This window comes from Melanaphis sacchari, unplaced genomic scaffold (assembly GCF_002803265.2).
Source record: "Melanaphis sacchari strain LSU unplaced genomic scaffold, SCAv2.0 Contig22_pilon_pilon, whole genome shotgun sequence".
Lineage (NCBI taxonomy): Eukaryota > Metazoa > Arthropoda > Insecta > Hemiptera > Aphididae > Melanaphis > Melanaphis sacchari.
Genome location: NW_020271107.1, coordinates 1,831,296 through 1,848,971, shown reverse-complemented (window position 1 = coordinate 1,848,971; position 17,676 = coordinate 1,831,296). Strand labels below are relative to the sequence as shown.

Genomic DNA, 17,676 nt, shown 5'->3' with positions numbered 1-17,676 from the left:
AAATTAACTAAATATTTTAAACTTATACACTCATCAATACCATTTTGATAACAAATAAGTTATATTTATTAAATATATCGAGTAGAACACGATAATAAATGTACTAATTTATTATTCGTTTTATGAAATAATAATAATAATAATAGTGCATTGATAATGTTGTAATATAAGTAGCAATTTTTAGTTTTAAAAATATCAAACCGTCTTCATACTAAACATTTGTTTTAAAATTGTGTTCAATTAAAAAACACATCACAAACTTCTGAACGTGACTGCGATATAACCTAACAAAAGAAAAAATTAGGTACATTTATCATGTTACTTTGATGTATTATCTATGAAAAATTTAAAATTTATAATGACGTATGTTAAACAATTACTTTTAATCATATATGTACATATCTTAATATTTTTTATTAATTTGTAAATAACATTTACTGTGAAATATTTAAGTTCAAAAATTATATTAAATTATTTTTATAACATTATTACTCAAATTTAATGGGTTAAAAAAGTATAATATTAATTACTTTGAATATTTAATGTATTTTCTAATCAACAACACAATAAAGATCTAAGCTGCCATTGTTGCTTGTAGAGAAAATTCATTTTTATAATGTACTCGTATAATAAATACAGCCGTTTTTTAATTATTTCAAAAATACTTTTTAAATAATGTCTAATACTATAGTATTTTGACTTAACTTTTAAATTCTAAATATTTGCAGGTAAGTATTCAAGATTTTATGAACAAATTTTTAATTAATTTGATTAACATTGAAATATATACACTGTGCATACACGATGATAAAAAAAAAAAAATCGAATATTCCTCATTTTTATGCATAAAAATACTTATTATAACGCTATATGTTTTAAGTATATTTATATATACTAAATAGTAAAAGTATTTTATATAATTAAATAGATGTATATTTCATTATTCTCTGAAATTAAATCGAATTAGTAGTTATTAGTTGTACAAAATAATAAAGTAATTACATAATTAATTATTAATTAACATAAATATATTTATAAATTAATTAATTGCAATAATATATAGGCAATAGACATAGTGATTTTATTATATTTTTAAAATTTTGAACTAACATAAAAAACTCTTTTATAATATTCATACTTCATAGAGTAGAAATCAAAATGCATTCTTAGTTTTAGTATATTTAGCAAAGAAATCAATTAGATATTTTTTAACAAATGTGTAAATTGGTTTTCTGCTGACGTGATAATAATATGCTTAGTACTTACTAGACGTATAAAACTAATAATAAAATACAAGCTTTTTTTTTATTATTTCAGAAAAATAATTTTTTGAGTAGGTACTTAATACTTATATTTAACAGCTGACCAAACTGTTCAAAATTTTTTATGCAACATCTTAAATCTCAATGTACTGATAATACACTGATAGTGAGTAACTATAAATTGATTAATAGCTCTGAAAGAATCATAAAAATTGCAATGGAAAGGAAATGTTAACAGTCGTGATTTCAACTAATATTTATTAAAAGAATGTTGTACAAACCATGCGATCATTTTTAAGTGCAATAATAATTGGCCTTAAACATTATACAACACTCTCCTTATTTAATAAGCATATGTCATACAATACATCTTCTATTTAGTAAAAATACAAAAAAAACATCATTTGCATAACTGCATATGAGTTCTAAAACAACATGTTTACAAATTAAATACTAAAATATAAAACAATAGTAAAATCATAATTTTGTTACACGCCGCTTTGTTCGAAGAATGTATAATTTTGTTGTTTTCTAACCATCGTACTGAGAATAGAGCTGTTGTCTAGAGTTAACGATTCTAATACATTTACAATTAGTACATAATAATATGAATGATAATAAATCACAATGTACATAGTTTTGGCAAACAGCATAAACAATAATTTAGAAATTATTGAAACTCGAAAAAGTGTGTAATCGCGTACATAATAGAAGAATTTATTGGTAAATTTTCCTTTGACAGTTTATACTTTAAAGATGGCCTATTTCTTCTTTAACGCTTAAAAAATAAATAAAAAATTAAACGTATATTTTTCAATTTTGATTAAACATTGATACAATAAAGATAGTATAGTAATAATAATAATAATAATAAAAATATTGAGTGGACTTCATAATTAATAAAACATAAATATGATTAAAAAAAAAAACTATTATTATTATTTGATTGAGATGATAAGAAAGTAGTTAAATAATTTGACATAAAAATGTTAAAATATTATTAAACAATCATTAAAATTACTATACGATAATTTAATTTTGATTAAATACTTAAAAATTGATTTACAATAAAACTATATCTTATAAAAATCAATCTAATTGGCTAGACAAACTTAAACCATAGTAAACAATATATGCTACTAATTTTAAATTGATATGACTTCAGTTTTTACAATTGTGTAATCAAAACCACACCCATAAAAGATATACTACTTTTTTTTTACTTTAGAGAAAATTACTATCTATAAGATAATATAATAGATATGATGAGATGCAAAAAAATAAAAATTAGAAAATAGCGAGTAACTTGAATTAGAAGATTCCTCAGAGGTAACACTCAGAAAAAAAAAAATAATAAAAATGCCAATACCATGATATAACACCTAGTATAAAAAAAATAAATAATTAGCTTTGTTACATCGTGAGAATTTTTAGTCATATTGTAATAAATTATTATATAACACAAATGTTTGGTTATTTTTTCATGCTTAAAGCCATAGTAAAACACCACTTTTGAAAAAAAAGATAAATTTTATCGTTATGATTGTTATTAAATTTTTAATTTTTGAATCATAGCTTGTCTACATTTTTAACTTGATACTTTAAAAAACACAATATTTTCCTAAGAATTTAAATTAATACAAATCGAGTTTAAAACTAAAAGTTGGTTACCTAAAAGTTATGTGTAAAGACTGGATTTTCATACGCTAATAATTATTAAATATGCATGCAAAATTTCACTCATAAACGTATAAATATGCAAGTAAATATATAAAATATGCACTATAATTTTTAATTATTTTTATTGAATATTTAATCATTACAATTTTAACTATAACATTGATGTAAATCAAAATCAAGCGATAAAACAATAATTTTATAAAGCAAATATCAACATACAAAATGTTGTAGTGCTTAATAGAAAAAAAAAATTTATTTTATAACTACAATAGTAAAAATGTAAACTTATACCTAAGGGATAATTTTAATATTTAATATGACTATAATTTGGGTACCAGATGTTATGTCCCGTAATATTTACTTCTGTGACATTATATCAGCAATTCGTTAAAATGTATCATACAATACGTATGACGTAAAACTACGCTCTACATCAACACTTGTTGTTGATGCATATTAATATTAACCAATATTTCTAATGAATAATTTTACATAGGAAAATAGTTAAAATTAATATTTTACCTTGAATTATTTTAGAAATGTCTTTAAACAATTCAGTCCAGTATAATTTTGCTGATAACATCGTTACATTTTTAATAGCGCTAGTTTAATTTATAAGCAAAATATTTGTAGAATTGCCGACTCCTTCTACTATTTCTATTACAATAGTAAATTTGATTTTTCAAGCTTCTCAGTATTTCCAATATTAATTAAAAAGTTAGTTTTAATTTAGACAAGATCAGGGTTAATGTAGGATTTATTCAAAATTATTTTACAGACGTTAATAATCTCAAACAATACTGAATTATAAAATGTTTATCTGCAATCGAAACATTAAATTAAATGTAAAGCAATTAAATAACACTCTATGCAGTCGTAGTATGCATTTTATAAATGCATTTCAATTAAAATAATATGCACTACTCGACGCTTAAAATATGCAATTTAAAATTTAGTTAATTCAATGATTTAAGAAAACTCAAAAATTCCTATATGAATATTTATATAATATATATATATATATACCTATATACAGTAGAACCTCGATTTTCCCAACCGCTGTTATACGAATCCTATCCAAACTACAATTAACATATCCGAATGTTAAAACTCGACAATGCACTCGTATCGATAATTTTTTCAAAAAAATATAACAAACATAATAATATGCTCATGTGTATGTAATATAATTCTAATAAAATATTAATAACTATATCAATAAATATGTAATATAAAATACTTAACTGTGTTGTAAAAATTTGTTTATTGTGTTTTTTTTTTTTTAATTTCCAATATCCGAACTTTTGCGTATCCGAACTAGGTGCGGTCCCAATTAGTTTGGATAATCGAGGTTATATTATGACGTAGAAAATAGAAACACGCATTTTACATGAAATACAGCGTTTAATTTTACAAGTATTTCGAATTGAGCAAACCGAATTTATTATTGTCATCATAATATCATAATTAAAGGGCGGATGTCCATGCGTTTGTATATCTTTTTCCTTAAATAATAAAAGTTACAGAGTAAAATAGAAATTTGGTTTGTGGTCTATGGGAGATGAAATTAAAAATTTTATGCTGCATATATTTGCATATTTCGATACATTTTTTTTTCAAAGTATATTTATATTTTATTAGTGCACAATAATGCATACATATTTGGTATCTTTAGTTTTTACTTGCCTTTTTACATTAAATTATTATCTATTTCAATTACTGTTTTAGAAATTTTATCTTTTATACATTTTACATTTACCTATTTAAAAAAAAGTATAACAATTTAATTTTTCAAATTAAATGAACAATAAAAAAGACCAATACAAGTAAGTACATCAATTTTTTATTTAAATTATTTATCTATTTTACTTTGATTTTAAGTTTTTAACAGTTTTAACTTTCAAAAAATATTATTATTATTTCATTGCAAACTAGATGTTTTTAAGCATATTTTTATATTCTTAGGAATATAATGATGTTTTTGCGCATATTTTTACATTTCTCTAGGCATGTAATGACGTCCTATCGAGCATATTTTAAAATTTTGTACAGCATACTTTAAAGTTTTCTGGAGCACGAATATCCGCCCCTTAATAATAATAATAATATATTGTGAACAAACGTTTTTGTGAGGTAAACATATCATGTCGATACGCGTCATGTTTTTAATGTCAACTTGCCGTGTTATTACTGCAGTTCCTCGTACGTCGTCTCATCGTCTATCTGCTATAGGTACACAGTAGAAATCATAACGCCCATTTCGACGGCGGACGACGGCGACGACGGCACACACAGGCCAAACAACGACGGTTTCGACCGCATAGCGTGCGCCTAGAAGCCGATACCGTACCCGCGGTCACACGCATACGTCACACGCCTGTCGTACGCGTGTAATTACGATAATGCGCGTCTTGTGTGATGATGGCGATGATATGATGTCATCGATGGACCTGTTACCGCGTTGTTCCCGGGCCCGGACTGTAGCGCTAGAGCGGACGCGAAAGATCTACGGAGGGCGGCGTTAATTCGCGCGCGATGCGAAAATTTCACGCCGCCGTCCGCGTTACGTAAAAATAGTAGGAGTCGCGCGCGTATCGACGGCGGCGATTCGGGCACGCGACATTCGCCGACTCCGCGGCGCAGTCGGCATCTCATCGGCCTGTAGAGACATTACAACGACCACGACATCACCGCAGCGATACGCACGGATGTGATAGTAACACTACCGAAAATATTAAAAAAAAAAAAAACAATAATAACAGTAATAACCGTCGCGGTGTGTTTTAAAAAGTGTGATAAAAAAAAAATATACTCTTACACTATTTATTTTTTTTTTTTTTTTTAACACAATAAAGACAGATTTTTAGCCGCTTTGTCGTGCGCGCATCGGGCGCCGGAAAATTTCGAGAGAAACGAGAAGAGGAAAATCGCAATCGCGCCTCTGCAGTACGACAATATCGGGACGAGATTTTTTTTTTTTACTTTTTTTTTTTTTATATTGTTTCCACATTTTCGTGCATACCGCGAGTTAAATACATTATTTATTAATAATATTGTCGCGTGTATTTTATCCCACCCGCCGAGTCTTCCCAGAGATACGGTTCGTTTTCCCGCCCGCCTCGTCACAGCAGCCGTTTTCCGTCAGTCGGTGACCGCAGCCACCGCCATCGCTGATGAGACCGGGTGGTGCCAAGGTATCCTCCATAGGTGGGCACCCCGCGGTACTTGAAGGGTCATGAAAAATTCCTTCAAGACGTTATGGAACACCTGGCAGTGGGGATGTGGCCGAACTGTGAGTACGACGTTTTCGTAACTATACACGTCTTGTCAGTGCCGTGCCCGGGAATGAATTGAGGAAGCCCTATAGCAACCGTGTTATTATGGCTCACGTAATTTTTATGTTTCGAAAAATTGATTTATATTTTTTTCTATTATAATGACCAAAAACATTACTAATAGGTACCTATACAAAATCTGTATTTTAAAAACATTTTAAAACACCTCCCCCTCTATATACGAGATTATAATTATCCTGAGCACGACACTGGCATTTTACACACCTGTAAAAGATGTATTTATTATTATAATTTTTTTTTTGTTATTTATTTAAAAAAGTTTCTAAGTCACCGCATACTTTCTATAAATGAGCGATCGCCTATACTTGTTTTCTTGCGCTTTTGTAAGTAGGTACTATTATTGCGATATTATTCCCGACCTACTGTTTTGGCAACATTTGTTACTTTTAATATTCAACATACATTTATAATATATATATAGAAAATAATATATATAATTTTATTTTTAGTTGTGTATATATAAATACATTTTCGACAGTTTATTTTTTAACTTACTATAATAATTGTGTCAACAATGTTTTAATTGCTCTTGTCGAATAAATAATTTAACTACTCGTAGTTGAATAGTTTCATTTCGAAGAACAATAATTGATTCTTAACGGTCGAAATAAATTAAGTGCGTACCTAGGTACCGTAAGTTGTAATTATCACTATTAACTTGAAATATATAAAAATCAAATTACTAAAAATTTCTTCTGCTCACAAACTAAAATTATGTAATAAATACCTATAACGGATGTATACTGTTTCCAATAGGCGATATGTATATTATATAAGTTACGAATTACTTTATAGTTATTAGTTAATTCCTACTGAAGTGAATTATATATATTATATACATCATACAATCATAGGTGCGTTGTACAATATTAAATATTTAAATATGCATATGATATCCTTTAAGAATAAAAACACGTGTAAAATGTTTAAAATAATATTTGACATATTCTATCCATTTAAACACTATCTTAGTAAATCTTAATAAATACTAAATCTGAGGTCTTCTTGGTTATAACCTGTCACACCAGGTCTGAAAATCCCTATCCATCATTACAGCAGTAATTATTATAATCTTCGCATATCTATATTTTGAGGAGTTTATTTTGACAATTGACGAGAAGTAAATTTATATTATGTATTTATGTGACCTATTACATATTAAAATTAAGTTATTTTGTGTAATTTAATAACTCGTCGATGCATGCAATATTTAATATATAATATAATATATAGTAAAAGACAAACCGTCGATATTTTACTATATATGTACTCATAAGGATCTTAAATAAGATTAATGTTCTTAGAACTTGAAAATATAAAATAAAAATAAGAGGAATAATATCTTAGTTTTATTTTTTTAAGAAAACGATTTAGAAATACCATTATAATTTTAACACTTTTTGTATAATTAGATACTATTATATAATAGAAAATTATAATAATTACTATAAACTGTAATATTATACCATGATTTATTTAAAAAGTTATTAATTGTTAGTCATTGGTTTATTTTATGTAGGTATTAGAAGATATTACAATTTTTTTCAACTAAAATAATAATTTGTCAAAAAATAAATATTTGTTACTAAATTATTATTAATAAAATCTTCAGATTTTTAAATATACGGCCAGCGATCATTATTATATACATATGTATCTAATAAAACTAGTATTTTTCATACAATTAGTTGATATAGTTTATACATTTTATAGTCTATAATATAAATGCTAACTTATGTTTTTTAAGCATGAATACAAAAAATAGTATGAGTTATATCTTAGTAAAGCTAACAAAAATAATATTAAAAATAATTTAAATAAATAAATGACCAGTAATACTTTTATATTTGATAATTTTTCTTATATAAAATCATAATTATGAAGAATCAATTAATAATAATCTATATGTAACTACATAAGAACAAATTGTGTACCTATGAAAGTAGTTTAAAATACATAAAATTAATCTTATAAACGTTTATGCATAATACCTACATTCGATTATTTTTTTAAAAAATCAACTCATTCGTTTATTACCCTACCAATAAATCACTTAAAATTTATAATGAGACAAAATAGTAAAATAACCACATCACCACAATAAACCAACCATGTTTCAAAACATATTGTTAATTTCATGAATAGTTCTGAATGTCTATAAAATAATATCGATCAAATTAAAAAGAAATATTATAATTATCTACTTACTAAATAAACAATGATAAGCTATTAATGATGGAAAAATGAACCTCTAGCATCCAATTTTGATAAAGGTTTACTATACAACTGGTTTTCAAAAAATAAAAATTTGGCATCAAATATCAAAATGTATGTAAATTATATCACTACCTTAAATTAAAAAAACAAACAATTTTAAATGTAAGTAAGTGAAAATTAATTTATATAAAATGATTAATAATAATTTAATATTTTACATAATATTTCTTAAGTAGATACATACACTAGTTATATAAATAAACAGATTTAATAGCCATTCGAGATTAATTTTCAAACAATTATAACTTTTTTTTTAAGATTATTATTTTAAATTGTCTAAATATGTTTTTTATTTAATACAACAAAACATTCTAACGATAGATGGTTACTGATCATTTTTAATTCTCTAAACAAGCACCTTGTTTAAAAATATATTTTTTCATAACGTACTTATTAATTATATATTTTAATTACATTTTCGCACTGTAGAAATAATGTGAAACAATAATCAAATACTAGAATTTGTAAATATACCATATTATTTAACGGTTTGCTCGTTTAACTTTACGCAATAGACTAAAAACCGTTTGTTGTATCGCCTATATCACCACAATAGTGACTGATGTGTTTAAGTAGATGAGTTAGGTATAGGTAGGTATTTATTATTTAGAATATCATAAGAAACAGGTAGGTATAGATACGATAAAATTCGGTAGATAGGTATTTAATTTTTTTAGGCAATGACATACAATGGTATATCAAACAATTAATAAATACAATAAAAAACTATTTAATTGTTCTATTCAAAAAAATGTCGATAAAACAATATAGTATTATATTGTAGCTAATACTTATATTATTAACCCGTTTTATTACATTACTATAATAATCTGATCTAATGATGACATATTTTGTATAAATCAATTTAAACATCACACTAATATAATATTTTGAACTATTTCAGAAGTATTAACTTTTTATATAACATAATTTTTAACTAAAGCAGCGCTAATAAGATAGAAAAAAAATACACAAACACAATATAATAACTTCCCAAGTAAATTCGTTAGATAAAAAAAAAACTGTTGTAATAATGTATGATAATATCTTTCATGTTCTTATATTTCAAATATGTATGCAATATTCTACTCATTACGGTTCAACAATTACTTGACCATCAACTAATATTGTCTAATATGTATTTACAATACATGTACGAGTATATACTCTACGCGTACTAAAATTTCTAGTTTGACTTAACGATTTAATAGTATAGATGATAGTTATAAGTCTAAAGTTCTGACATATCATAATTATTTGACCACTAATCTATTTATATACAATAATCACATGTCTTGATTTTGAGAAATCTTCCAACTTACTTTTTAATAGAAAAAACTAAAATGTAAAACTAAAATTACAGAACTCAAAATTTTTAGTTATACGGAAATAAAATATTATAGTAACAGCATTGACCTCATCATTCATTAGTGATTACTGATTAGATACGAGTAATTGCAAGGAAACAGGTCAAAAAAGTATAATTTTGTATAAATACAAAACACAAAAATAATATTATACATTAAAACATTATTACTATTTTATCACGTTAAACGTTATACATAATGTTCATTAATATATTATTATTACGTACGTACCTATAATATAGTACATGTATATACCTTTTAGACATCGATCAACATTTTTCCTTGATTATCGCGTATGTTGTAGACTTTGCACTGTACATATTATAATATATGAGAATATTATTCTCCTGACGCTCTAAAAATATATCGATAAGTACAAAAAATATATCGAAGAAACGTGATCAAAAAAAAAAAAAAAAACAAAGGTTATACGTAACTATACTGTACAACATTACCATCGTCATAACTCATATTTATGTAACGCGTAATCAGTTTATTTTCAATTTTCATCAACATATTTTCGATTTTATACTACGTCATACCAATTAGCGTTACCTAACGTAAATAGACGACGGGTAATTAAATTATTGAGGGCGTAGCAGGGGGGTAAAGCTGATAAAAGGAACCCGAAATTTCAAGAAGAATGCTCGTATATATATTATGGTGGTTAGGTTAGGCGAGCGTACTTAATATTATTATGATTCCTTGTCCTTGGACAATGCATATGAAATAAACGGATTATTCTTAGAAATATTTCACTGGATATGATGTATGTGCCGTATACGGACGTCGAATAATGTTCTGGATTTCGTAAGTTATTGCCAAGACGTGTGCGGGAAATCTCCCGACGGGTCCATAAAACTAAGCGACAAGTGCAGCGCGGGTATGTCGCGAGCGCTGAGCGACAATAATAAGAACCTTCGCCGTAATTTTTCTGCGCACGAGTTAAAAATGTGTTATATAATCCGAATTTCACGTAGGACTGCTGCTGCATCACACTGCAACACAGCAGCACACACAATCACGATAACGATGAGTTTTACGTTGACAAGTCCGTGACCCATTTTTTGTGCACGCTTTTCAACCTCCGCGGACTATCATAAATAATATTGTTCGACGACTTAGAACAAAAAGTGCACACGCATTCTGCCGTTTTTATTTTTCTAGAAATTTTGCAGGTACGTTTTTCGTCGGAACGGTCGTTACTATATTTTATCAACGTTTTATTGCAAAACTATATACGTATGTATATGCTGCACAGGAGTGTATCATAGTGTTCACGAGCTACGCATTACAACAGATTCGTTTAGCATTAGCGCGTTTATTAGTTTTGCAATAATATGTTATTATATACGAACAGACGCGAACAGTTATACAATTAACAACGATTACGAACCTCGCAAAACAATGATTAATATCATTGCGTTAATCTGAAAATATTTTTGCAATTTCGGTTACAAATTATTAACATCATTGAGACCGGTACGAAAAAAAGACAGGTGTCAAACTTTTTAAGCGCAACTTCTAACGTGCCATTCCTTCCGCTTTTCCAGCGAGGGCAGCGTATCAATTGGCACGCGGCCGCCATATAATACGATTTTACAGAGTGTAGGTAATCATACGCGTTTTCCGATCTTACGAAACGCCTGCGTACGCCTGTGCAGATGAGAAGCTGAACAGGACATATCAGCGGCGCTAAGTGAACTCGATACTATTATGTACGCGTATAAAATTATAATAAGCTCCGAGCTGCCAAACACCACGCGTTGGTATACACACGCGTGGCCTATGACTCAATCAATCACGGTGTTATTGTAGCTCGTATGTGTACGTACCTACCTATGTCAAAAATGTCTTGGTAGCGATTGACTCATAAATTGCCAAGGTTCAAGGCGTCCGAAAAGGAAATACTTATAGGTTCTTTTTTTCATTTTTAATTTAACATTGTGTCAAAACGTCCTTCAATGAACCCCATGCGGACAGAGTTCACATATACGCGCGCGCCGTGTGTTCCATACACCTATATATGATTGGCGAGCAATTTAATTGAAATTAAGTCGTCTCATCCATTATAACTAGATTAGTGCAGTAGCAACAAAATAATTATGCGATTCGTTGCACCTGATATACCCATGTATATAGATATATTAATATAGCCATAGAAGTATATAATGTTATATATATAACGTTATAATAATATGCACTTTCGTTTTGCAGATCATGTCCGCCGTGGCAGCCCATGTCAATTCAATTTCCGTGGGCATGTGTCAGGGGTTCTCGGCAGTACTCATTCCGCAACTCCTCGACTCCAACAGTTCCATTTTGGTGAACAACGTGGAAGCGTCGTGGATAGGTGAGGCGAAAACGATAACTATCGTAATTTATTTAGCACTTTATAACTGCCTATAGCTATCTATTCAATTGCACTGTATACTCGGCCGCATCGAACGTATTATTTATTAATCGACGGCTATGGTTACGACGACAAACCAAACGTATGACGTAACGATGTTAAAATTAAATTTACAAAGTACTAAATGTACTGAACTTAAATGCTTTACATTTATGGTAAATAATATTGTGACATGTACAACAGCTATAGGGTGCCTCCGTGCGCGTATTGCAGCCCGCGTGGACTCGCACGACGTACAGACGAATACTCGATGGGAATCGATAATACGATTCGCCTATAGGTCGATCGGACTGTAAGCAAATGTTTATATTATCAAAAAACAGGAAAATACTTTAAAAAATCTAACAAATGTGGAACCATCATATGGTTTGCGATATACCTTTTTAAATATCGAAATATCAAAATATCGGCGGTTACGGTTTTTAATACCTAAACGATGCCCACCCTGTGCGCGTGTGTGTACAGACAGATATGATATCTTGTGTTAATCAACGCAACAAACCGCGAACACAATGAGTATAGTGGGTCACACTAGGATACCTAATTATCATCGCGGGTCACGTCGAACGTACTTGGACGAAAAGCGACTAGGCTTGGCCAATACGGCTGCTGCTGTAAGTCGACGCGTTGATGGATGAACGAGACGTCTTGGACGGAGGAAAAACGAACAACCGGTTACAAAAGTATCCCATAACGATTTGTTGAAAGTCATAAATAATAATAAATTAAATACCGGTCGACCAATGTTAATATAAAGGCAATACGTGTACAGGGTTGAGGGTACGCCGTAGACGATAATACAATAAATTTAATTGTTTTCGGAAATCGATTTGTCGTTTAATTTTTTGTTCACGACGTTAAGAGCACACGTAGGTACAACCTTTTCGCACAAGATACACTAATTTTATCATGTTATTACCTGCATTACATCATTTACATCCGATCGTTTTTCCAAACTTCGCGTTAATGATTTCGTCGATTCTGACGGCAATAATATAACATTATATACTTACATAATATTATACTACGCGTATTATCTACCTATACTGAAGCAGCGGCGCAGAAACGATGCCAATAAGGAAACGATTTGTTATAGGTACTACATACGCTGCCTATTATTCTGAAACAGATTATAATGTGTACCAATCGTACATGCGCGTTCCATATGTGATTTACTTTCGCTCTAGCCGCAAAACCCGCAGACCATAATTTCAATCATTAAGAGCAATGTCATTATCTATCCCGGGTTCGAGGTGTCTCCAGGTTGCGGTCAAGGTTGTCCGGTATAAACGCCCGATAACAATCGCGCGCAATAAATATAATTTTCAAAACGGCAAAGAAAAAAAAAATATGAAAGTTCCTGTCCGCGTTAGCACGCGCAATTATTGGCTTAATAATGACATATGATTGATATGCCCAAGAGTATAGTTGGCCCGTCGCTATATGGTTAATTGAATGCGATCTTTTAACTCGAACGCAGAACTTTGTGTAATGCGTCTTGAGTATAGGTACCTACGCATCTAAAAACTGTTCAACTATAAAATCACGTTATAATTTCAAATCGTAATAATGTAATAAACTAATAAATATGTCACAGATGGTTATACTATAACTATTATTATTTTACTTGAGACCGTTGCACATATTAAGTTTTTTCAAATTTCTGACTTCTCCAAGCATTTCCCAAAAACGTGTGAAACAACTCAATATAATAATTTTCATCTAGAAGCGAAAAGATATACGTATGTTGTATGGATGACCATTAAATAAAATATCATTTTTTTTGTTTGTGTAACAATATTTATTTTATTACCTGTATGAACGTGTTATAAAACGTAATTATATTTCCGGCAGCTGTACAGTCTAAAAAACATTCAAATCATACTGCTGAATGTGCTGAATTATAAATATTATGTCGAGTATTTTTTTATTCATATTGTACTTTTTTTTTTTTACAGCCAGTTTGGGGGTTATATCGAATCCTCTAGGAGCGATGATGTCGGGAGTTTGCATGCAGACCTTAGGGAGAAAAACAACAGTTCAATTGACATCAATACCATTCTTAATCGGTTGGACAATAATTGGATTGGCTACAGATATAACGTTTTTATGTCTAGGACGATTCATATCAGGAGTTGCTATCGGTAAGATAAATAAATTATCATAACGTTTGTGTATATTATTTTATATTACAGTATGTCATAGTTGTCTAAACATTTATTTAAAATAGTTTTTGATATTGTTACTTAAGAAAATATATAAACCTTGTCTTAAGAATAAGTCACGTCCGCATGACGTGTTGGACCTTCTCGAAAACGTACATGTACAATAGGTACAGCTGGTCAATTTTATGTTGAGCTTCATTTAGAGTGGATCGAAATACTAGTGATAACTCAATTGTAAGAATGCGTGTTTTTTCGTCCGTTTCTTGCGATGTTTTTATTTTTAAATGATTTATGAACATTTTTTTAATTTCGATATTTTACGTACTCATTACTAGCTTAAAAATCTAAGTATCGTAAAAATTAGCGGTTTAAAATACAATATATTGACGTTTTACTTTTAAACTTGTAAATCGGTCAATTCAATCTGATATCGAAACCAACTTGAAAAAAATTAGTCCAGCTTAATGCCAATTCACTATAACATGCGCCTATACATAATGTTTATAAGACGAGGACAACACATATGCATGAAACGTCCTCTTTAAAATTTGTTTTTAAACTAAGAGAACATAAAAAATAATTTATTTATCACAATATTATGATCTGTGTATGTGTCATCGTCAATGATTTAATTTAGTAAATCACACTTAGGCAATACCATTAATTACTATTAATCTCCCCAACACTAGTAATCAGTAGACGATATATTCAATGCCTAAGCATTAGCAGATAATACATACGATATATCATAAAAGATCAAATACTTTTTTAACACCTATTTCATAGCAATGACTAAAAAATCGCCTTAAGAGGCCGTTTTGGTGACAAAATTCCACCGTAAAAACGCCTGCTTTCATATTTCCCGTTTTGCTCGGCTCTCGATAGACATAAAAACATGATTTTTTTCACCAAAATAAACTCGAGTTCTTTTAGACGACTGCGTTATAGATTTTTGATTTTTTTTTTTTTCAAAAATTTTTAAAATGTTTAAAAAATCTAATAAAATAGACGAAAAAACGCCGCGCGTTCAGTCTCTAATTTTATTCAATCGGAAATCATATCGTCACTCGACTGTAAATGTGCAGGACCATTAAGACAAAGTAATATAATATAGTCATTAAAGTTAAATCGGACGATCCCTCGATTCCCTCACACTTCGGGCGGCGGTGACACGACACACGAACACTACGCGAACACAAAATGTTGGAGAATGATAACACCAGCTGCAGTGTACCCATATATTGTATAGTATTTCAGCGGTTTAATCGGTCTTTCGTTTTGTTTGCTGTACCCGCAGGCATGTCGTCGGCTTGTTACGTGTACGTGGCCGAAGTGAGCTTGGCTAAACACCGTGGGGTGCTGTCGTCGTTCGGACCGATTTTCGTGTCGATCGGAGTGCTGATCGTCTACTCGCTGGGCTCGATCATGCCGTGGCAGGTGGTCAGCATCCTGTGCGCCCTCACGTCGTTCCTGAGCTTCCTGTCGGTAAACCTGACGCCGGAGTCGCCGTCGTGGCTCGCTTCCAAGGGCCGCGTGGCGGACGCCGGCAAGTCGCTGATGTGGCTGCGCCGGAAACCGTCGCTGGCTGACAAGGAGCTGGCCGAGATCCTGAACAACTTGGCCGACGGCGGCGACGCGGATTCGCCGTCCGCGCCCGCGCTCCGCGACTTCGCGACGCCCGCCGTCTGGAAACCGTTCCTGATACTGGTTTGCTTCTTCGTGCTGCAGGAGGCCAGCGGCATATACATAATATTGTACTACGCTGTGAACTTCTTGCAAGTGGCCGGCTCGACGGTGGACAGCAACGTGGCGTCCATCGCGGTGGCCGTGCTCCGGCTGATCATGAGCGTCACCGGGTGCGTGTGCATACAGCACGTCAACCGCCGGACGATGGCCGTCGCGTCGGCCGTGCTGATGGCCGCGTCGATGGCCGCTTGCGGCGCGTACGAGTCGGCGTACGGGCCGATGTTGGTGGACGACCGGCCGTACGGCTGGGTGCCGCTGGCGTGCATACTGTTCAACGTGAGCGTCAGCATGCTGGGCATGGTGCCGCTGCCGTGGATGATGATCGGCGAGCTGTTCCCGCTCAAGGTCCGCGGCATAATGGGTGGCCTGGTGCCGTCGCTGGGCTACTTCTTCATATTCGTCACGGTGAAGATATCGCCGGGCCTGATGACGGCACTGACCACCGACCAGATCATGTGGCTGTTCGCCGCCGCGGCCGCGGCCGCCGCGTGCTTCGTGGCCGCGTTCCTGCCGGAGACGCGGGGCAAGACGCTGCTCCAGATCGAGAAGATGTTCAGCAGCGACGGCGGCGGGGACGCGACCTGCAACAGCGCCGCCGAGTACCCGGAGAAGTGGTCGTCCAAGCCCGGCGGCGATCCGGCCACAGCGGTGTACACCATCAGCTCGTTGGTGGAAGTTCGTCACAAGTAACGAGCGACGCCACTCACGCGCGTAATATTATTAGACGCGTACTCTGATCCGAAACGTTGCCCGATCCGTTCGCGGTATAATATCAATGGTATCCGCAGTTCGTCGTTATCCGCGCGCATAAGTTTCAAAGGTTCACGCGTCCTGTCTGCAGTCGTCGACCGATTGCACGTGCACAAAGATAATATTTAGATACACTTATTTTTTTATCGTCATTTTAACATATTTTTATTGTTTATTATTTTTTTAAATTTTTTTTTTGTCTGTCCACATCGAATAATACCGCGCAAGAACCACACGCGACGTAACAATTTATAATCGAGTGTAATTATTGCTCTCCTATTGTATTTTTTTACGGCGTTTACAGACTTAATGAAAACTGATAATAAATATAAAAATTATATATTTAATTGTGTTACCTGCGCGAATACAGCCCATTGTAATCCGACCATTTTACACATCATACCGTGCATGACAGCGACTACGTATGTGATCGAAAAAAAAACACAACAATTTCTGTTGTTATTCTATCCGTGCATAATTACTAAGTATTTATCAAATTATTTATTCTGTAATCTTATTGCCTAAATTGTAAATAAAACAAACTTGTGATATTATTTTATTGTTAAGCGAATCGTGTAAAATCAATTAGTGTTGTATTGTGTACAATTTTTTTATAAAACAATTTATTAACTGTATTATATATTGATAAAAATACAGTAT

General features: G+C 31.5%; 1 protein-coding gene across 2 annotated transcripts; it reads left to right on the top strand.

The window, feature by feature from the left end:
- The first annotated feature begins 5,536 nt into the window (after positions 1-5,536).
- On the top strand, positions 5,537-17,606 carry LOC112594407 (facilitated trehalose transporter Tret1-like). Of its 2 annotated transcripts, none has more exons than XM_025339171.1 (4): positions 5,537-6,234; positions 12,160-12,295; positions 14,314-14,499; positions 15,818-17,606. In XM_025339171.1, the coding sequence occupies exons 1-4, from the start codon at positions 6,178-6,180 to the stop codon at positions 16,954-16,956; spliced, it is 1,518 nt and encodes a 505-aa protein (XP_025194956.1). In that variant the 5' UTR covers positions 5,537-6,177; the 3' UTR covers positions 16,957-17,606. The 2 variants fall into 2 exon arrangements, with proteins under 2 accessions (XP_025194956.1, XP_025194957.1); XM_025339172.1 differs by having other exon boundaries at positions 5,537-6,238.
- Positions 17,607-17,676: the final 70 nt, after the last annotated feature.